Source organism: Acanthochromis polyacanthus, chromosome 18 (genome assembly GCF_021347895.1).
Source record: "Acanthochromis polyacanthus isolate Apoly-LR-REF ecotype Palm Island chromosome 18, KAUST_Apoly_ChrSc, whole genome shotgun sequence".
Lineage (NCBI taxonomy): Eukaryota > Metazoa > Chordata > Actinopteri > Pomacentridae > Acanthochromis > Acanthochromis polyacanthus.
The window spans coordinates 31,074,785-31,097,139 of record NC_067130.1 but is presented as its reverse complement, the minus strand read 5'-3'; the positions used below and the strand labels follow the sequence as shown (position 1 = coordinate 31,097,139).

General features: G+C 36.9%; 2 protein-coding genes across 3 annotated transcripts in view; one reads left to right on the top strand and one right to left on the bottom strand.

Annotated features, from left to right (window-relative positions):
• LOC110957165 (cingulin-like) overlaps positions 1-2,907 on the top strand; it is a 91,859-nt gene extending 88,952 nt beyond the window's left edge. Inside the window, exon 24 of the mRNA XM_051938965.1 lies at positions 232-2,907. Within this exon, the coding sequence (XP_051794925.1) occupies positions 232-352 (121 nt within the window). The 3' untranslated portion in view covers positions 353-2,907. The remainder of the gene's footprint in view (positions 1-231) is intronic.
• Positions 2,908-7,889: 4,982 nt separating this feature from the next.
• The window catches only part of LOC110957159 (ras-related protein Rab-27B-like), a 77,380-nt gene continuing 62,914 nt past the window's right edge, over positions 7,890-22,355 (bottom strand). For both annotated transcript variants that reach the window (XM_022203043.2, XM_022203042.2), the window contains exons 3-6: positions 21,050-21,138; positions 15,734-15,837; positions 15,395-15,518; positions 7,890-13,263 (exon numbers count right to left, since the gene is read on the bottom strand). In XM_022203043.2, coding sequence (XP_022058735.1) covers positions 13,077-13,263; positions 15,395-15,518; positions 15,734-15,837; positions 21,050-21,138 — 504 coding nt within the window. In that variant the 3' untranslated portion in view covers positions 7,890-13,076. The remainder of the gene's footprint in view (positions 13,264-15,394; positions 15,519-15,733; positions 15,838-21,049; positions 21,139-22,355) is intronic.

The following is a 22,355-nucleotide window of genomic DNA, read 5'->3' as shown; positions in this document are numbered from 1 at the left end:
CAGGAATCACAAAATAGTCTAGAAGCAACAGCAAAGTCAAGAAATGAAAAACTCTGATCTGATGAAGACACAAACTTGACATCATAGGAACTGTTAAAGATCTAAACCTGAATGTTTCACGATGAAAAGTCTAGAGAGATGGTTGTACTCACTTCCTGACCCTTTCTCATTCACATACCATCCCATAATTCCACTGGTAGACTAATAAAACACCATCTTTGTCTCCTGCAGGCGTAAAGAGACGCTGACAATCCGTCAGACTCTGGACAACCTGAGGCTGGACCTGAGCGTGGACGATGAAGATGAAGATCAGCAGCCGAAAGAACAAACGAGCAGCGTCACCAAAGTGTAAACTCCTCCCAGTAGAAAACAACTACCTGTAAATACATAGAGATTTTTTAAAAACACATAAACCAGGCGATTTTAGTTGTTCTTTTAAGCTAAAAAAAATAACATCCCAAACCACCAGGACTGTGACTTTACTTTGAGCTAGAAGCTGTAAAGTTTCATTATTTTACTGTGGATGCAATTTCCCAAGAAAAATGAACGGAATATGGTGCTAAGTTGTGGAAAACCCATGATGCTTCACGTTAAATCTCTCACCATTAACTGGATGGTTGACAGTTAGATCATATCTATTTGTAGGATTTTAAACCATATTTCCAGAATTTAGCAGGAAATTTCAGCATTATCCTGCTTGTCGCCCTCTACTGGTGATCATAAGGAACTACAACTCGAACCTCTTAAAAAAACGGTGTAGAAGGAAGCTCCTGGTGGACTCAAAACCTCGGCTAAAAACACAACCATGATCTTATTTTGACAAAGAGCATCGATACACAGAATTTTGATGCCCAGAAACATTGAAAAAAGTCTTGTTGGTGACAGCAATGATGTGATTTAAGGTTTCTTGTTGGTTTTTAATCTGTTGAAAAAGCATCATTCAGTTGCACAAAAGCTGCTCGTGGCCTTAAAGTCTCCGTTTTATTCAGAAAACAAAGTGAATCCCTGAATCCTGTAAATTCAGCAGACTTCTGCGATGTCTCACTTTGTATTTACCGACTCTTTGCTCTCAGTTCTTTCATGAGGAGGGATTTTTCTGTGTTGGAACATCTGCAGTATTTGGTTATTTCGCGCTTACAGGGTAATGAAACCCAACAAAAAGTAGAACTGTGGGAAAACTGAGGGATCTTTGTAAATGATTGTAGCTGTTTTTGATTCACACTTAGACACGATAAAGAGATTATTTATATTGGATGCATTGTTTTGTGTGTGTTTGTTTATGCTGTTTGATTTGAAGATTATTGACTTTGCTGTATTTTTAGTTGCTTGTGGGGAAACTTTTTAACTTTAGAGAATGAAATATTGGATGATTTTACAGTTCAGTTTCAGGTATTTTAGGTGTTTTTTGCTGCTGTGCCTCCCACATACAGTATAAGAAAAAAGGAAGAAAATGTCACATTACACTTTCTGTTTTCAACATCCAGTCCGAAAAAAACCAAACTGAAGGCACCTTAAACACATTCAGGACCGACTAAAGGTTAAATGTTTACTCAAAAACCTGGTTATAAATGGGATTTCAGAAATACAGACTAAATGTACAGAAGCTTGTTGCATTCACAAAAGGACGGTGATTACCAGATACTGTAATTATGAAATCTTTCCTGAGAAGTTTCAGGTTTTAAATCTAAATAAATACAAGTGAATGGGGTCAAATTTGAACTAGTATCACCAGTAAACTTCCCCAGTTGATTGTTTTTACAATAAGACAAAATTGTTTTCAGTTTACATATGCAAAATAGGTATATGTCTAAAATTGGAATAGTTTGCATTAATTTCCAGAACAGATCTGAAAATGTGAACATTTTTTGTTTCATTTTGTTGCTATATTAGAGTCAAATGTTTTCACAGAGAGGATTTTAGTTATCTCTTTTTATCACTCTACAAATCAGAAAATAAATGTGTGAACTGTAACAAAAATATCAAATTTTGACCACATTTTAAAGTAACAAAAAGGCCAGGACTAATGCAGGAGCAAATCCATTTGTATTTAGTTTATAGATGGGAATAGAAGAGGAAAGTTGTATGTAAGTGCTACTGAAGGGGAGATTTCTTGCTGAGAGTTTAAGAAAAACAAGTAGAAACCTCTGGCAGAACCAGGCTCAGGGAGGGCAGACAGGTTGGGGTGAGGTTAGAGAGAAAAGTCATCATTTCTACCACATTAGTCTGTTTTTCATCTTAATTATCAGATAGTTAAGTCATAATTACAAGATAAATTCTCCAATTTGACTCTTCCTTTGTGAATGCAATGCAACTCTGAACATTTGTTCCGTTTATTTATTGTAAAATCTGTTTAATGTTCTTCATCGTCTTATAGTTTTGTTAAGAACTGATTCGTTAAATTCATGATTCTTTCTCCAATATTGGTAATATCTTTCATTTGAAAAAGACTCACTTCCTCCTTCTGATTGAACTCAGTCTTTTTCTAACGGTCTTCTACATGTTAGCTGCTTGAAGGACGTCTGTTGGAAACATTTAAAGCTGAAAATATTCACCTGCCGTTTGAATTCTCTGTCATGTTTACATTCGTTTAGTTTTTTTTTTAAAGTGGAGCACAAATCACGTTTTCTCTAGGAAATCGTGTCAGAGCTCAGCTGTAATTGCTGCACCGCATCACTGGTGTTTTTTTCTCTTTTTTTGCTTGATTTTTTTCTCATAACAGAATGATGGTATCTGCAGAAATGTATAAAAAGAAGTATCATACACAGACTTATTTTTGTAACTACACTTTTACTTCTTTCTGGTTCTGCTGTTCTTGGGTATTTATTTTTATGTTTCACAGTCTCTCTGTTTTGGTGAGAAGTTTCTTAGAACAAAATACAAATAAATTCTTCTCCACTGTGAATTTGACGCATGTGTTGTGTGTTGTTTTTAGATGGTGGATCGGTCCGTGTATTTTTCGGTAATTGGATTTTTCGTTCTAAAACGAGTATTGAAAAACAAAAAACGAATGGTTATTTGATTTTCGTTGGAAAATGAAAAAAATAAAATTGAAATACAAGGTGTTTTCCTTTTTCGTGATCAAAAAGGGGTATACGAAATTTTAAAAATGCTTTGATTTGCATTTTATATTTGCAATAACAAAAAAATAAATCGGTAAGAGACAGAAACGAAAAAAGGTCGTTTTTTTTCATTTTCGCCATCAGCAAGTGTGGAGCCAAACGACGACAAGATTCTCAGAGGGCGGAGCCAGAGAGCAGTGATTGGTCAGAGCATAGATATACAGTGGTACTTCTACTTACGAATGTCTATACATACAGAATTTTCAGGTTACGACACGCCTCAACGGCAAAATATTGCCTCTTGTTACGAAAGAAATTGCAGGAAACGAAAGGCAAAAATACAGTACGTGCTGCTACTCGCAGCTTCCAGAGTTTACCGAACGTAAACATACTTGTCGCTGCTCTGCCATTGGCTAGCATCTTCCTGGCATCCCATTGGCTAGGAGGGACCTCTATGTGTGTGTGTATCCCAGCATCCTCTTCGTTTTCCCGTCGGGCCACGAAGTGTTCGGACAGTTTTACATGTGTGTATTAACTTTTATTCACTATGGACCCCAAGAAGGTGATGCAGAAAAGTGGAAAAGAAGAACAAGAGATTTTTTTGTCCATACAAACAAAGCAAGCGATAATAAAAGTATGAAAAAGGGATGCATTTTGTTGATCTCGCCGAAGAATATGGCCATAATACATCTACAATCGGCACAGTATTAAAACAAAAGGAAGCCCTAAAAGCTACGACTCCAATTGTAACATGCATTTGTTACATAGTTTGATGCATTTTTATGATTAATGAAAAATTTATGTCCAAATTTTGGGGGGCTTGGAACGGATTAGGGCATTTACATGGAAAATGCGTCTCTACTTACGGAATTTTCAGGTTATGAAACTACTTCCAGAACCAATTAATTTCGTAAGTAGAGGTACCACTGTATAGAGAAGACAGCATGCTAGTGTATTTAGTCTTCTATATATATCTATGGTTGTTTCGTCTGCTAGCATCTCTGGCTGCTGTTGACCTTATTTTTGGAGTAAAACACGGTAAGAAGATAAATACTTCTAACCAGTAGCATTGTTTTGTTGTACATTAAGTCAGCAACTTGTGAAGAGTTGTGTCATCCGAAAATGGAAAAAATATTCATTTTTTCTCCGAAAATGGACAAAAAACGTCATAGTTTAGTATGTCGTCTGAAAATGGAAAAGAAACATTATGTTTTTGTCCAAAAACGGACAAAAACTTCATAGTTTAGTATGTCGTCCAAAACTGGACAAAAACGTCACAGTTTAGTATGCCGTCCGAAAATGGACAACAAACGTCATTTTTTGTCCGAAAATGGAAATAATTGTCAAACTTTAGTATGTCGTCCGAAAATATACAAAAAATGTCACAGTTTAGTATGTCATTTGAAAATGGACAAAAAACATCATAGTTTATTATGTCGTCCCAAAATGGTCAAAAAATGTCATTTTTGTCGCAAAATGGACAAGAAACATCATAGTTTAGTATGTCGTCCAAAGATGGACAATAAACGTCATTTTTGTCAGAAAACATACTAAAACGTCACAGTATAGTATGTTAAAAAAATGCCATTTTTTCCAACATGTCCTAAAAACATGGTATATGATTAAATAATGTAAAGTAGGCCTTGAAAAACACTATAGAGCAGTTTTCTTTGGAAAAAAAATCAGCATGAATTTTGTCCAAAAAACCCGCCATACTATACTGTCGAAAAAAAATGCCATTTTTTCAACATGTCCTAAAAACATGGTATATGATAAAATAATGTAAAGTAGGCCATGAAAAACACTATAGAGCAGTTTTCTTTGAAAAAAAATCAGCATGAATTTTGTCCAAAAACATGCCATAGTAGAGTATGTCAAAAAAAATTTCATTTTTTCAACATGTCCTAAAAACATGGTATATGATGAAATAATGTAAAGTAGGCTGCGAAAAACACTATAGAGCAGTTTTCTTTGAAAAAAAATCAGCATGAATTTTGTCCAAAAAACATGCCATAGTAGAGTATGTCGAAAAAAAATGCCATTTTTTTAACATGTCCTAAAAACATGCCATATGATGAAATAATGTAAAGTAGGCCATGAAAAACACTATAGAGCAGTTTTCTTTGAAAAAAAAGATCATGAATGTTGTCCAAAAAAACGCCATCATATAGTATGTCGTCTTAAAATGGACAAAAAACGGCACTATTGTCCGAAAATGGACAAAAACATCATAGTTTAGTATGTCGTCCGAGAATAGACAAAAAACATCATAGTTTAGTATGTCGTCCAAATATGGACAAAAAAGACAAATCTTAGGGGTGCCTGTATAGCTCAATGGGTTAAGTGGTGATCCATGCACAAGAGCCGGTCTCAGATACAACAGCCCGGGTTCAATTCCTGCTTGCGGCCCTTTGCTGCATTTCTTCTCCCCCGTTTCCTGTCAACCTTCACTGCTACTATCTAAAAAAGGCAAAAATAAAATATTTTTTTTAAAAAAACCTCATAGTTTAGTCTGTCGTCCGAAAATTGACCAAAATACGTCATTTTTTGTTCGTAAATGTACAAAAACATCATAGTTTAGTATGTCGTCAGAAAATGGACAAATACGTCATATTTAAGTATGTCGTACGAAAGTGAACAAAAAACGTCACAGTTTAGTATGTTGTCCAATAATTGATAAAAAATGTCATCGTATAGTATGTCGTCCGAAGATATTCAAAAATGTCATAGTTTAGTACGTCGTCTGAAAATGGACAAAAATCGTCATAGGTTATTTCGTCTTAAAATGGACAAAAAACGTCATAGTTCAGTATGTCGTCCGAAAATGGACAAAAAACGTCAACGCTTAGTATGCTGTCCGAAGATATACAAACACGTCATAGTTTAGTATGTCATCTGAAAATGGACAAAAAAAATCATACTTTAGTATGTCGTCCGAAAATGGACAAGAAACATCATGTTTTTGTCCAAAAATGGACAAAAAGGTCAGTCTAGTATGTCATCCAAAAATGAACAAAAAACGCCTTTTTTTGTCCGAAAATGGACATGATCATCAAACTTTAGTATGTCATCCGAAAATATACAAAAACGTCATAGTTTAGTATGTTGTCCAACAATGCACATAAAACGTCAAATTTTAGTGTGTCGTCTGAAAATAGACAAAAAAACGTCATATTTTACTGTTTTCTGAAAATGGACAAAAGACATCAAACTTTGCTATCGTGTCCGAAATTGGACCAAAAACGATATTTCTTGTCTGAAAATGGACAAATACGCCATAGTTTAGTATGTCGTCCGAAAATGGACCAAAAAATGCCATAGTTTAGTATGTCGTCTGAAAATGGATGAAAAAAGGTCATAGTTTAGTATGTCATCCAAAAATGGACAAAAACATCATAGTTTAGTATGTTGTCCGAAAATGGACAAAAAAAGTCATATTTTAGTACGTCATCCAAAAATGAACAAAAAACGCAATAGTTTAGTATGTCGTCCGAAAATGGACAAAAAAAGTCATATTTTTCTATGTTGTCTGAAAATGGACAAATACGTCATATTTTAGCATGCCATCCGAAAATGGACAAGAAACATGTTTTTGTCCGAAAATAGACAAAAACGTCATAGTTTAGTATGTTGTCCAAAAATGGACAAAAAGCGTCATATTTTTGTATGTTGTCCGAAAATGGTCCAAAAATGTCATAGTATAGTATGTCGTCCGAAAATGGACAGAAAACATCATAGTTTAGTATGTCAGCCTCTTGGCACTGTGCGCCTCAGCATCCGCTGACCCCGCTCCGTCAGTTTACGTGCCCGACCACTTGGTGGCTGAGTTGCTGTCGTTCCCACACATTTCCACTTTCTTATAATACAGTTGACTGTGGAATATTTAGGAGCGAGGAAATGTCACGACTGGATTTGTTGCACAGGTGGCATCCTATCACAGTTCCACGCTGGAATTCACTGAGCTCCAGAGAGCGACCCATTCTTTCACAAACGTTTGTAAAAGCAGTCTGCCTGCCTGGGTGCTTGATTTTATACACCTGTGGCCATGGAAGTGATGGGAACACCTGATTTTGATTATTTGGATGGATGAGCAAATACTTTTGACAATATAGTGTATGTAGTACATGTTGTCAGTGCAAAACAACACAAAATTACTACCAAGAACTGCATGGCTGGCTGTAGGTGTGGAGTGGAGTAGTGGCAAAGTAGAGCAGTGGCAGAGTGAGAGGTCTGGCTCAGCCAGCTGGTTTATATAGCCTGGTGCACCTCACAGGTGTGGCTGGTTAGGGTTAGGTAATTATCTCTCCACCCAGCTGGAGACCTGTAAGTAGAGCAGTTTAGTATATTGTCAAAAAATTTACAAAACCGTCATAGTTTAGTATGTCGTCCAAAAGTTGAAAAAAAGTTATAGTTTAGTATGTTGTCAAAAAGGTGGCAAAAACATCCTCGTCCAAAATGTCACTAAAACGTCATACTTTAGTATGTCGCTGAAAATGTCACTAAAACATCATAGTTTGGTAAATCGTTCAAAACCTGAAGAAAAATGTCATAGTATGTCGTTCACAGAAATTGATAAAACATCATAGTTTAATGTTAAAACTTGTTGTAGTATCGACAACTTTTAAACCCATTGAATGCAAGTTTTTTAAAAAAGATTCAAAGAAAAGTTTTTCGGACTTCAGGACATTAACATTACAATGCTGCAGCTATCTGCTAGAGAAGGTTCACGACGGTCACTTTAAAAACTATTATAATATAGCGTCCATCCTCTGCATCCAGTCCAAGCAGACACTTCTGGAAAAGAAAAAGGAATAAATAAAAAACGCAGAACAAAACCAACAGAGATTTATTTGCAGCTCTGGCATCAGAAACACTGAAACGCATCGCAGGTCATTCCATTCTCAAGGTGTCAAACATGCTAACGGTGCAACAAACACACACAGGCATCGAAACACACAGTGGAAAAACTGAACAAACGATTAGAACCGCAGGCATCAGAGAGAGTTCACACACAGAGGATTTCCAAAAATAAAAGCTCTTAGAGGTAACTCGGATTGATTCGTTTGTTTTGATACATCGGGCACAAAAAAAAGGAAGAAAAAAGTAAAAACATCAGGACTTCTGTTTCTCTTTTGCCTCTGCTTTGAAATCTATAATTGATAATGCATTAAAATATTCAGTAGCTCACAAACTTTACAGAAGATCAGACAGAAGAGTTATTAGAACAGGCACAACATGACTCTGCAAACTGTGTAAACTTTCAAAGTGAATCCAAAAAACTACACTTCAGATGAATTATGGAGGTGTTCAAACAAAAACACATAAAAAAACCAACTGAAGACGAACGTGTGAAAAGATAATGAGCAACACAAGAAGAAAAGCCGACAAACTGTCTCTGAAGATTGTCTCACATTGATCCAAGTTATAAATTTAGTCTTTGCAAAGTAAATTTATTTAAACTACTGGAGATATTTTGCAACATAATTAGCTGTAAGTCATCTTCATCAAAGGTTAGTTTCACCAAACTCTGAACCAAAAACAGGGGAACTTTTCAAAAACTGAAACCCTTGATTAGCTGCTTGGATAAAATCAACACGTTTGTACAAACTTTGTGGACATACATGACATTTTGAAGCCGCAGTAATCAGTATACTTTTAGCAACAAAACCTGACATAGCGAAGCCACAGAGAGTTTTGCAGCATGATAAGGAGCTTTTTAAAGCCTCTTTTAGCCCGTAGTTTTGGTTTTGTGGTCTCAGCGCTTCCATGAAACTGAAAAGGAGATGGAACATTTGGATTAAAGCCAAATGCTACGACAACGCGTCTGCCAGACACATAACTAGGCAGCTTCTAATGCGAAATAACCGCTTCATAAGGTGAAAATACGTCACTGCTGTGTTTTCAGCTAAGCCCCCTAGTGGCCAAACACTGAATTACAAAGACTTTAAAGACGCTGCTGGACAGAAATATTATTTTCTTCATGAATGAATAAACATCCACATTATGAGAACGTCACTTAGCTGCTTCGGTAGCTGTTTAGAAATACAGAATATGACCTGTATTTTTACCAAAACATAACTTACAAGCAGAATTAAACATAAAATCTATAGATGGTCAGCTGAAAATAGTTCAATCAACCCATAAAGATCCAGGATTTTCGGGAAATTTTGCTACAGAGAAATGAAATGACTGGCCGAAATCAAACCGCGGCCTGGAAATTGGTTAATTTGGCACTGAGATCAGCTGTTGGCGAGTGACTCTGGTTTGATTTCAAATAAAAAAAAAGAGCTCATAAATATATATATTTTTTAATTTATTCGTTGAGTAGGGTGAAGTTTGGGTTTTTCCCAAAACAAGAACCATTTATTTGGCACAATTGGCTCTGTGATGCTATTTTAAAGGACCAAAATACAAAAATTTTGAAACCAGCAAGCAGGTTTACGCCATTCATGAGCCACACTACTGTTAACATTGTTTCCTGTTGGAAAACGACTGAGTCGCAGGAATGTCATACAGCTGTACTCTTAACATGGCATGGGAATAATTTATTATAATTCTTAACAATCCTTGAGATCTACAATTTGATTACATCCCACCAATGGAACATCTAATGGCTTGGATATAGTGTTGAAAGAGCCACGTATAGTATATTTTAAGGTAGTGGAATTAATACTACAGGATAAAAAAGCGGCCTTTAAATCCAGATCCTATGGTAAGGCATGTATCAGGAGCATCTTGTCAGTGTAACGGTGGTAACACCATTCATACAGTGAAGCATGGTGGCAGCAGCATCATGCCAAGGCAGTGTTTCACAGCAGCAAGGGCAGAGATACTGGTCACTGAGGGAGCAAGAAGGGTGTAAGTGGATAATGCCATCTGTACAGTGAAGCATGGTGGTGGCAGCATCATGCTAGAGAGGTTATTCACAGCAACAAGGGCAGGGTTACTGAAGGGCGCATGAAGATAGCTGTGACCGGCCTTGAGTGGCCCATTCAAAGCCCAGACTTAAACCCTACAGAACATCTGCAGAAACACCTAAAGATCCAACCCGAGTTGATGCATCTTTAGAGGATCTTTGAGGGAAAATGGGACAAACTCTACAAATCCTGGTGTGCAAAGTCTGTAAAGACTTGTCCAGAAAAACATACTGCCAATGGGGCATCGAGGAAGTGATGAAATAAGGGTCTCAATGCTTTTATAGTGTCAGATTGTAAATAAAATCCCAAAAAAACCACAACACTTCCATGTTTTTGTCTACAGAATGTACATTGATGGGGGAAAAAAATGGAAGTTTTAAGTATTCGTTAATGATGTTCAGCCTCAAGTCATAAGAATAAGTTCATCCATGTAGTAAATTAATAATAAGGTCTACTACTGTACTTTTTTTTAAAGAATTGTAATACCTTATTAGAGACATTTGTCAAAAAATTGTCAATTTTGGGTAAATTAAAACAGCTGAGCTCAATAAAGCAAAGAAACGTAAATGACAAATACAAATGCAGTTTTTCGACGGACATTATGATTAACATAAAATGGAATGGGACTGTAGCATGTAAAGAACAGAACGAAAACATGACAAAAATGAAAATATGTTTTACAATTCTTTTAATATAAATAATTGGTCACTCTATATTCTAACAACATTGGTCATATACATTATGGGGCCTTAAAGCCATATTCCACTTTGTGAGATTATCTGTTGAAATGAGAGAAGTCAGAATCTAAAAATCAGCTGAACCGAAGAGCGAACGTCACCTGACCGACTTTACGTCTACTATTTTTTATTATTTTCATGATATAAAGGATATTTCTCTGTAAAACAGGCATTATCTTTAAAGCTGTGAATTACAATTTGTTTTCAGGTAAACGGCGACAGAGCATCTCCAGAACATCTAATATTTTTTAGCTGACTTGTCTCAAACTCTAACAAACACTGAAATTAGTCCCACCAAAGTGGAATAACGCTTTAAAAGCCAAGGCAGTAGATCAGTTTGGAAACAATACATCTATCCTGGTAAACACACCATTAATGATATACAGTGTTGGCTTTTTTTTTTTCTCCAGTGCGCATGTGTCCTGCTGTACCCATACTGGTCTGACAATAAAGATTTTATCTGCAAAGCTGCGATCAAACAAGTCTGGATCCATCATGGAGGTGCAACATTGCTAGCTAAAGCTAACTGGAGTAGTTTTAAAGTAGAGGTGGAAAATAATACTTACAATTGGCCGGTTTTGTGGCAGCCCAAACCTATTTGCATGTTCTCACCTCAGGAACCACTCCTGTAGAACCTCTTTAAGGGTTGTTTTTGCAGGAGAAAAAAGTGTATATGCAGAATAAGTACTTCTTGACGGTGATTAACATAAAATTCACCAGACTAAAATACCAGATTCTCCTTTGCTCTATTTCCTACATGCACATAGAACTGGAGTGAGTTAAACCCAGAAACTTCAGTTTTTTGTAGTTTTGGCAACTTCGGAGTTGAGGCCATAGACAAAAATAAAGTAAAATGTCCGATTACAAGAATAGTTCCACCTCGCTCTGGCAGTGGAAAGTCACCTACAATAGCAAAGTATCCAGTGTTTCAGATGGAATATAAGAGCATAAAGTAACCAAATAATGCTTTTTCTAATTAATTGCATGGTAATTCTCTATTTACACACAAAGAAATGCATAGTAGAGTAGGTTACGTTAGCTTAACTTATCACATCCTGTTGTTTGCTATGAAAAATTGTACATATTATCTTAACTTCAGCAAAAATTTCAAGTACTTGGCACAAAAAGCCGCAATAATCTTGAGCATAAAGAGCGGACAATTCCAAGGTACCACTGGTATGGTGAAAAGATCTACAAAAAACAAACGTTTTGTGGTAAGTTTCTCTATAGTTCTTCACATTGTGACTATCAAAAGTAGTTGAAACACTGTGTGCACTCAAAAACATTGTGCCACTTTTAAAAGTTAAATTAGCAGCCTGCTAGTAGCCACTGAGTACAACTGCAGACACTTCTACACTAGCTAGTCAGTTTCTAGCTAGCTGCAAAACCTGCAAATCAATCAAAACAGGAAGCTAGCGATGGGAACTATTCCGATAACTGCATGAAGAGCGAGCAGCCATTAGCAGAATGAACTACAAACCTCCTGTTCATTGTGTCTTAGGTAGTGTTTTATATTATTATTTAGCACTAATAGAAAGTTAAATATTGGCCTAATATCTATTCGCACGGCTCATCGTGGATCGATATATGCTAAAGTTAGCAAGAAAAGCTAACAAGCAGACAAAAGAAACCAATCATTGATCAATCTCAACCAAACCCGCGCTGTTTAGTGCATTTTTAACAAACAAATGACAGCTAAATACCGAAATATCACCATACGTGACCAGTACAGGTACAGCATAGAACGCAGTGTGAAAAAGAGAAAAAATAAAAATACATCGGTCACACAATTACTCACCTTAGTCCAGGAGGAAAAGCTTCAGGAGAGGACCGTGACTGAATTTACAGACACACAGCCTGAAATTAAACACTTCATGGTCCAGATTTAACACAAACTTGAATATTTACCTCCAAATTAAACTTTTAAACGTGTCTTTTTGAGCGTTTAGGTCAGTTTAAATCATTCAAAGCACTTGCGAGCACAGAAACTGGCAGCATGCCGAGTTCAATTCCCAGGCTGCATGTTTTCAACGAGGCACATTAAAAGTGTGTGACAGTGATGAAAGTGTCCCCTCCTGGTTTCATTTCCTCCTAAAGGCAGACAGAGCTGAGGCTGCATCACCGCGAATGTCCATTAGAGGGCGGTAGAGCTGTTTCAGTGACAGTTTTGGGAAGGAGAAAGTAGAATAAAGGGAAGCAAAAAGAGCCAAAAGAGGGAGGAGACGGCGGTTCGAAGTTAGTTTCAAAGAGAAGAAAGTGAAGGTGAAGAAACATGCTATCAAAAAAATAAAAAGAAGGAGAGAGTGTGACAGAAGACAGAGGAGGAGCGCTGACTGGTGGTTGTCCTGATTTGCTGTCTTCATCTAACATGCACACTTCTTCTCGTTGGGTTGTGCATCTCCGAGCTTTGTGGCTCCGTTCCCGTTGGCCGGATCGGCCGGAGGTTTGTCGACGCACTGCTCCATCCTCTTCATGACCAGGTCCAGCAGCGTTATCACTGCCTTGTCCACCTCGGCCCCCGTCGCCGCACTGGTCTCGAAGTACGGGATCCTGTGAGGGACAAGAAGGAAATATGGGTTTTATAAAAGGTTCACAACAGTAGGAGGTTTCAGAGTTTTGGTACATCAAGATCATCAAGATTTACTTACAAAGTTATAAGTAAATCAAACCAAAGGCAGCAGGTTCTCAAAACTTGTCAGTCAGGTTTTCACAATCCAAAGTTTGTAGCTAAGTTACTTAAATTAGCTAAACTATCAGTTTGAGCCCACAAGCACTTTGTTGTTAATCAAGACACTGGCTCAGTCAGTCATCACACAGTTAATCAGAAAAGTTCAATAATACATCAACTGATATAATCATTTCTGAAGTCAAAATACCAAGAACATTTTGTGGTCTTCTGCCTCATTAAGCTTTTCTATGTTTCATTCCATTATAACTGAATATGTGGACTACTGAAGGGCAGAAAGTTGGAATAATCACGAGACGAAACACCTGATTACTTAATTACAATAGATGGATTGCAGTAATGAGTCATATCTCTACAGGTAAATCTGTCATCTAATATTCCTGCTACGGCTGCGCCTACATTCATGAACCTTTTAAAGTTCACCTCAGTTTACGGCAGCGTTTATTACTTCCTGGAACAAATCTTTGTAGGTGCTGTTGGCTGGAGGCACCAGAAAACTATTTTTAGCTCGTCTAACAGGAAGTTGTGGCGAAATCTTTGAGACATCATAGCTGCATGTTTGTCTGTAATGTGTTTTGGTTCACTGCTTGTCTCAGTTTGTGAGAGACATTTTACAATCATTTCACAATGTAGATGTAACAAGAATAGTAATATATGCAATTTTAGTAGAAAAAAAATCCAGAAAACATGATAAAATGGAACAAAAAAGTGAAAAACTTTACTTTTTATGTGAACTATTGCATGAAATTCAACACAGAAAGTACCTACTGAAGCTGAAATCATTTGAAAATTTTGATATTTCAGTCTTAAGTTGAAGTCTTGTAGCAAGTTGAATTGAACTAATTGTATGTAACAGTTCAATTATTAGTTAAAGTTACAATAAAGTTCAGGAGGTAGCTGTAAATAGTGTCCATTGGTACAAAAACTGATTAACTGGAGACTTTAAGGACACAATGTCTCTGTCAATGTCTCTAGTATTCCAAATATCTGAGGTCTACCTAAAGTGTAGTTTCACTGATGTTCTTTGCAACAAAATAAACATGATTATCATATAAAGAGTCACTCATCAGAATAGATATTTACTAGCCTAGCCGCGCAACCCACGGCAACTAATTTAATTCTCTGCCAGGGTGGGTCTAGTTACCCTCGGTAAGCCTCGAGGTTGGATGCTCCTAAAACTGGCCGACGAATCACCATGAAGTGTAGAGTCAGAAGGCAGGCGTAACGAAGTGACGACAGAGGCGCGACGATTCTGACAGAAACAACCGGCGCACAATAAACCGTTATCTTTCGACTCGGCTTTGGCCACAGCCCTTAAAGATTTGAAGCTAAAATTCAACTTGAGCTTCACCCATTGACTGTATAAATAAGGCTTCACCGAACTCCCGCATCCTCTGATTTCCGGCGCTCTAGGAACTACGTCAGCCTATTCGTTGCGCTGATTGGTTGTATACCTACCCAATTGCTGCAGAGTGATTTAAAGACAACCTTTTAGCCCGCCTCCCTCCCTGTCGAGAGTTCCTAGAGCCTTGTGTCTTCAGACCTGGGTCTAGCGCGGCTAGGCTAGATATTTACTATGATTATCAGGTATTTGTATCTATACTCTTGTTTCTTTACTCATTTGCTTCTTTCTGTGGTAGTTATAGACACAGTTGAGATTTATTGGGATTTTTTTCAAACTCTCAAAAGTCAAAGAGCTAAACCCAAACCCTGAAGATGTGACTCTTTGAAATCTTCTCAACTCTAAAACTAAATGCTTCTTTCCTTTTGTTTACATTTATTCAGCAAATTCCTGGTAACACCAATGTATTCCTAAAGGTAAATTGTGCATATCAATGAATGCAAAGTCTGATCATGCAGGAAATACATCCTAAAATCCACAGAGTTCATACTAGTTTTTAGGAAAGACTTTGTGAACAGACACTTGAAGTTGCTTCCAAACTTTTGGTCTGTAGTGTCGATGCACCAAACGCTGCACATCAACGGTAAACTTACCCGTATTTGTCGGCCAGCTCCTTGGCCTGTTTCTCCTGAACCTCCCGCTGGTCGGCCAAATCCGCCTTGTTCCCGACCAGAACGATGTCTGGGTTCTCACAGTAGGCGTTGGCCTGTAGCTGACCTGGAAAATAATGCAAAGAAACAAACAAATTTCATACAAATGTGGAACTGAATAACAGTAGATTTGCATGTCTGAATGTCCAACAGGTGCATCAGGGGACTTTTAGTAGAGCAGAAAACCTGCAGATTTGTTCTACATGACCTCCATATTCTTTTAATTTATCAATCGATGTAATAAAACCTTGAATGCACCCTGCAGATAGAAAAAGAACATACTCATCCAGTTTCTGACGTTGAGAAAGCTCTGCTGGCTGGTGAGATCGAACATCAGGAGGAAGCCCATGGCGTCCCTGAAGAACGCCGTCGTCAGGCTGCGGAACCTGCAACAAACACCAAAACACAACGCCATGTTGGTTTTCTGCACAACAAAGCTGCTATACGAGGCCCATAACGCTAACAAAATGATCAAATTAGGGATTAAAACACACCGAAGCCTGCAGCTGACCTTTGAGGTCAGACCTGATTGGCCTGAAGCTGCACTTTCTCAAGCAGCCACTAATTTAAAAAAAACTGCTTCCAAGTGTTTCCGTTGACAGTAAAAATAGAAATAGAGCTAAGAAATAAAGTGCCAGAATACCTGTTCAACACCAAACCAAAGACCAACACAGCTCAGACATTATGGAGCTGTTAGCTGCCAGATTTTCAGATATTTCCATCAGTGGTTGAGACAAAAACAAAGTGAAATATTTTATTTATATTCAACAGACAACCAGGAACAAAACTCTAGATGAATGCTAATGTTGCTCAGCAGCTGCTAGATATACACTACTGTTCAAAAGTTTGGGGTCACTTGGAAATGCCCTTATTTGTGAAAGAATTTTTTTTTTCAATGACAATAACATTTAATGAATCAGAAATCCAGTCTAGACATTGTTAATGTGGTAAATGACTATTCTAGCTGGAAACGGCTGATTTTTAATGGAATATCTCCATAGGGGTACAGAGGAACATTTCCAGCAACCATCACTCCTGTGTTCTAATGCTACATTGTGTTAGCTAATGCTGTTGAAAGGCTCATTGATGATTAGAAAACCCTTTTGCAGTTATGTTAGCACATGGATAAAAGTGTGAGTTTTTATGGAAAACATAAAATTGCCTGAATGACCCCAAACTTATGAACAGTAGTGTATAGACAAGCAACTTTTTGCCAAAATATTCAGAATATCAGCTTCGCCAATAATATGCAGTCGTTAGTGTTTGAAGTTCATCTCTGCTGCCCCCAAGTGGCCAAAACTTTGGATAAGTCAATCCAAGTCTAATCAGGTTTTAAGAGCAATATCTACTCAACCATTTTACTGGGAAAGTCTAGCTGAGGACCGTGCGTCTTGGCGATCAACTGTGAAGTATGGGGTTTGCGAGGGGGAACTCCTGAGAAATGAAGCCATCGCCTCAAAACATTCCAGGCGAAAGGATTGCCAGAGAAATCAGGAAGCATCATCCTTTGTCTGTGCCAAGTGCCGCCGGGACGGCCACTCGCAAATGGGACTCTACAGCCACTCACGCAAGTGCAGGTAAACCGACACTTATTGGAACTACTCCATCGTCTCTGAAGACGGAAGGATGCCGAAGAAGATTTCTGATTTGTCTCAATTTTTTATAGAAGTAAATAAAATAGAAGTATATAAAAATAAACAATAAGACAAATATAAAATGCAAAATGTCTCATGTAAAGAATGTACAAATGTTTTATTTGCAGTGCAAATAGTATGCAAAAGTAAACAAAAAAAATGTGCAATTTCAAAAAACAGAACCAAATATAGGCATTTATGAAGATATTCCAAAGGTTTTACATAGATATATAGACACAAAACTTTACCAGATAGTTTCTTTTTTTAAATTTCCTAACTTTGAGCAAGTTTTTTCTCACATTGAAATTTGAGTCTGTTTGAACAACAATATCTGCGGAACTATTAAAGATAAAACCCTGAAATTTTCTCTGCTATTTCTCAACATGTCATTGATTCAGAATCTGTAATATTGGACAAGTAGAATAAATCATTTCTGATCATGGGTGAGTTGAAATACAAAAACAAATTTGAAGATATCATGAAATATCCCATTTTTGAGCCGAAATTAACAAAATATTGAAAATTCAGAAGTCTACTCGTGATAATTTCTGAACCATATGTAGCTGCATGTCACAATAATACAAAACTAAACATACAGAATACTTTAAATCTGCAATACTTGGTTGCAGAAAGTGAAACGAGCACTATTTTTCTTAAACTTTCATAACTAATTGAGCAGGTTTGACAAGTTGTAGCACAAAAACTAAAACATTGGTAGAAAGTCTGATCCAAGTAGAGTTCTGGAGTTTAAAATGTTTCTCCAAATATAACTAAGAGCTTTTTAAAATTTATTTTAACTTGAGCATATTTTTTTTGTTTGCAATTTTTGGGTTAACTAGCATTTTTTTAAATCAGATCTCAGAAAATACTTGATATGTAAATTAGAAATTTCACACATAGCATTTAAAATACTTATAGTTAATGATTTAATGAAGGTCGCAGATAATGTGAGATGGAATAACCCAATGTATAAACCTTATTGCACAAAAAACAAACTGAGAAGCACTGACCAATTATTTTATAATGATTTGTTAAAATCACTATTTTAAACCTTAAATGAAGAAAACGAATAAAAAGCAAACACGTGCTGCTGTTTCTGTCCACACTAGTTAGTAACGTAATAAACTTTCTGTTTGATCTGGATGTTCTCATGCATGTTAGCGTGACACCGGTAGGGAACATAACTAAGTAAACATTATTTAAAGGCAAATATTTAACACGCAAACAGTCAGGATGAAGCAGCAGATATGACAGCTGTTTCCACAGCAGACAGGATGAATTTATGATGTATAGCTGTAAGTTTCAGGGAGATGCAGGAGATACAGGATGTCCGCCTCAGCAAAAACATGAAAGCAGCGGAGGGCTTTTATTTTGAAAAACAACATTATTCATGGTAACAATACTTCAGACAGAGGCGGGTCATTTTCTGTAGTCTGGGTCTGTTTTTATTCACTAAATCTGAATATGAATTACGAGCTCAAACAACCGCTGAAGCTTTTGTGGAGAATATAATTAAGTACAACAAACACAAACAGTATTGTGATCTGAGTCAGCAGTGCTTCCACAGTAGAGAAGCCAGAATACAAAGGAGGCGGAGGAGGATGTTTTTTTCTCAAAAAATTTAAAAAACAAGCTGTAAACTACAAAGTAATCTGATGTTTTTCAAGTGTACTGTTAGACATGTTGGATTTATGTCTCAGAATTATGTGAAGGCTGTAACAAGGATTTAATATCTAACTATTTCAAGTTCATGGCCAAAATGTGTGTGTATAATCTTGTTTTACGGCTACTTTGGTAACATATGATGTGTTTCCATATGAGTGAAAAGCAACTTTTACTTTTGTGGCAAAAAGTTAAAGAAGGAGCGTATAAATCAAACAAACTAGGGAGTATAGTTTTGCCAGAAGGTGGCAGTAAAGGCAATGTCATGCATGACTAATAAATAAAATGAAAGTAGAAGAAACCACAATCAAAATGTCCCGTTTTCCAACTGTAAATAATAAGAAGAAACAATTGTTTTCAATTGGGAAAGTTGTAATCATTCGTTCATGTCAGCATGTATTCACAAAGATTTATGTTTTTTGGAGACAAGGAAAGGAGCAGAAACAGAATTTATTCCACCTTAAGTTCGTTAACTCTTTTTTAAGAAGTCAAAAATTACCCACAAGTGCAAAAACATGTTTTTGTTCAAAATTGGGGGAGTTTTTTGTTGAACTTTGCCATTTTATGATGCAATACTACAAAAAAAGTACATAAAATACATTACATAAATGCAGTTATAGCGGAGAATGAATGTACGCGATTCATAAAAACCACAGACAGGTGCTTTAAATGTGCATATAGTTGTAAACTTGAGCAGAAATCTTGGTGAAAAGCATCTGAGTTCCAGGATTCATAAAGTAATTAATTCATAATTGATGCGAAAAGGTGTCACATGCAATTTTAAATAGAAAACTTCCTGAAACACAAAATCCGAGTGTGTGTTGACTCAGCAGAGACAATATGAAATGAGAAAACTGGAGAATAATTCATTAAAAGGAATAAAGAATTACCAAGAGCCTCCCTTTTGTGTCTTCCTTTGCATAAATAAAGACATTTTTACTACAAACTGACGTAGAAAAGACACAAACGTGTGCATTAAGACTCGTCTGCTGGGGGAAGAACCCCTAACCCCGACGTTCAAACCCAACCTTCACCCCACGAGGACGTTTTTCTGTGTAAGAAAACAGTAAACTGTTCCGTTACACTGAGCCGAATAAATGCAATTAAAATTATGTAACTGCCACTGACTCATCCAGCAGTGAGTCATCAGGCCTTTAGAAACCGAATCAACAGATCAAGGTTGGGTCCAATTAGAGACCACACACTCGCATGATTGACGGATGGAGTCACAAATACTGATCTGTTGTTTCCCCTTTCAACCTTTCTGTGGGTATACACGCCAGATCCCAGCAGTGGGCGTTGCTTTTATTACAGTTTTTTTCTACATTTTGCAGGGAAGTTTTAAAAATGGGAGAATGTGAAAGTGTTGCAGCACTGCTTAAAGTCATACTAAAGCTTTAAAAACTCACCAGAACTTGATGCATTCAATCCACAGGCTCCAAAAGAGATCATCTTTTTGGGTCTTAATGTTCACAATATACTTTAAAAGAGCTAAGATATAAGTTTCTGTAAGTACTTTTGAGGAAACACTCTGGTTTTCCCCATTCAGTTCAATACAATCAGCAATTTCTTGGACTCGAGTTAACAGACTGGGCCATTTCAGTTCATTTGCTCATCTTAGCATTGTGTTTTCCTTTTTATTCCATCTTGTTAATGCTGTCTGTAACTGACAAACAGAGCACTTTTGCTTGGAGAAGGTAACATTTTCAAAGAATTATGTCGAAAAAAGTCGCTGTTTCTTCAACTTAATTCTGTAACTAGGCTAGTCTCATCTATACTTGTTGCTATTTTTGGGATTCACTTGTCATTATTGTTGGTATTATAGATGTAGCTAGGTTGCTGGATAACTTTTAAGAAGATACATTTTAGATAATCGTCTCCTCAACATGCAGAAACCACCATCAGTGGACAGTAAAACCAGATCTAGATAAATAGTGATTTACAAGTCTGAACCAGGCCAGCATGCAGTGGCCATGAATGGAACTGAACTAAAACAGAACTAAAATAGACTGTAAAGCACCAGAGGTTTTAGAGTGACCCAATAGGTATGTCCAGAACTTCAGCACAGCAGACAACAAACCAATGGGTAACATCAGCATCTACAGCAACGGTTCATCTTTTCTGAACAGTCTACAGATTCAACTTTCAGCGTCTGTGCTGTGGCTCCAAAACAAAGAATCACTAACATCTAACCACCTAGATATCACCAGTGACATGTGAACCAGCTGACAACCCGTTATCTTTACAGTAGTTTCCCCCCTTCGTGGGAAAAGATCCAGAGTTAATGGGATAAGCAGCCCACCTCTCCTGTCCAGCTGTGTCCCAGAGCTGAAGGTGGACCTTGAAGGTTTTCCCTGTGGCCGTCCCATTGGGGTTAGTCGCTGTGTAGACCTGAGGAGAAACAAATGACAGAAGTTTAGCTAGTTTAGACTCTTGAGAAAAGATCAAATAACTTTGTGTAGGTGTACAAATGTATATTTTTCATTTGTGGATATCGTCCTGAGAGGCATTGCTTAAAACTATAGTCCAGCAACACCTCTCTGCACTTCTGTTCACACAGCACTGGTTTTGTACCATTTAAGTACTAATTTCTTATAATTGTGGAGGTTGTCCTTCATCTCAATTCTGTGAAAATCTGCCATGTTCTTATGTTCTTATTTGTAAAGTAAAATTTCCACCAGAATTCACAGTGGTCATGCAATGTTTTAGTCCCATACGAACTGGTCTGATTTTGGGGTTATTTTTGAGTCTTCTGCAAGACTTTTCTTTACTTCTCAGCACCTTTCTTCTGCAAATATTTATAGAGGCCGTAAGATCACAATCACAAGAGAATCTATCCTGTAAAGCTTCAAACTACTTCTGACCCGTCTACACATGGACAAACCAGTCAGCAACCTGTGAGTAGACACCGGCAGATGCTCATTTTTTTCACAATTGAATTCAAAAAGGTAAATTTTCACATATTTTTAAATATTCTGGACTAGTAGTGAAATATTTCAATCCTTTTTTTTTTAAATTTTAATTATTATGGCTTATAGTTCATTAAAAGCAGGAATCTGGTTCTCAGATAATTAGAACATTTCATTTCATCAGTGATTGTCTTCTGCACAACTTTCAAGTCAGCGATCTTCCCCGTGATTGCAGCTGCATGTGATGAAACTACACCAACAGATACAAGGTATTTATACTCTTTAAATAGTAGTTTACTCAAACTTCAAATGAAATATTCTAACTATATCAGATACCCGATTTCTTCTTTTCCTGAGCTAAACACCACAACCACCAAAATTAAAACATAACAAGAAATATTTAACTTTATGTTGAATGAATAAAGAAACTTTAGAAGTTTATCTTTTTGAATCAAATTACCAAAACAAAACTTTTCTACAATGTTCTCGTAACTTGAAATGCCCGACTGTTTTCTCAAAGTGCCTGAACTTTTGCAAACAGCTTCTAATGACCAGCTTCCTAAACGGTTCTGTGTAGGTAAATATTAATCAGATTGTTAAAGACTGGATATTTGTTGTATAAATTTAAAGTTAATGTCCCATTTAAGGCACAGCAACAGACTGACCTTTGTAGAAGACATTTCAGATGACAGCTCTCTC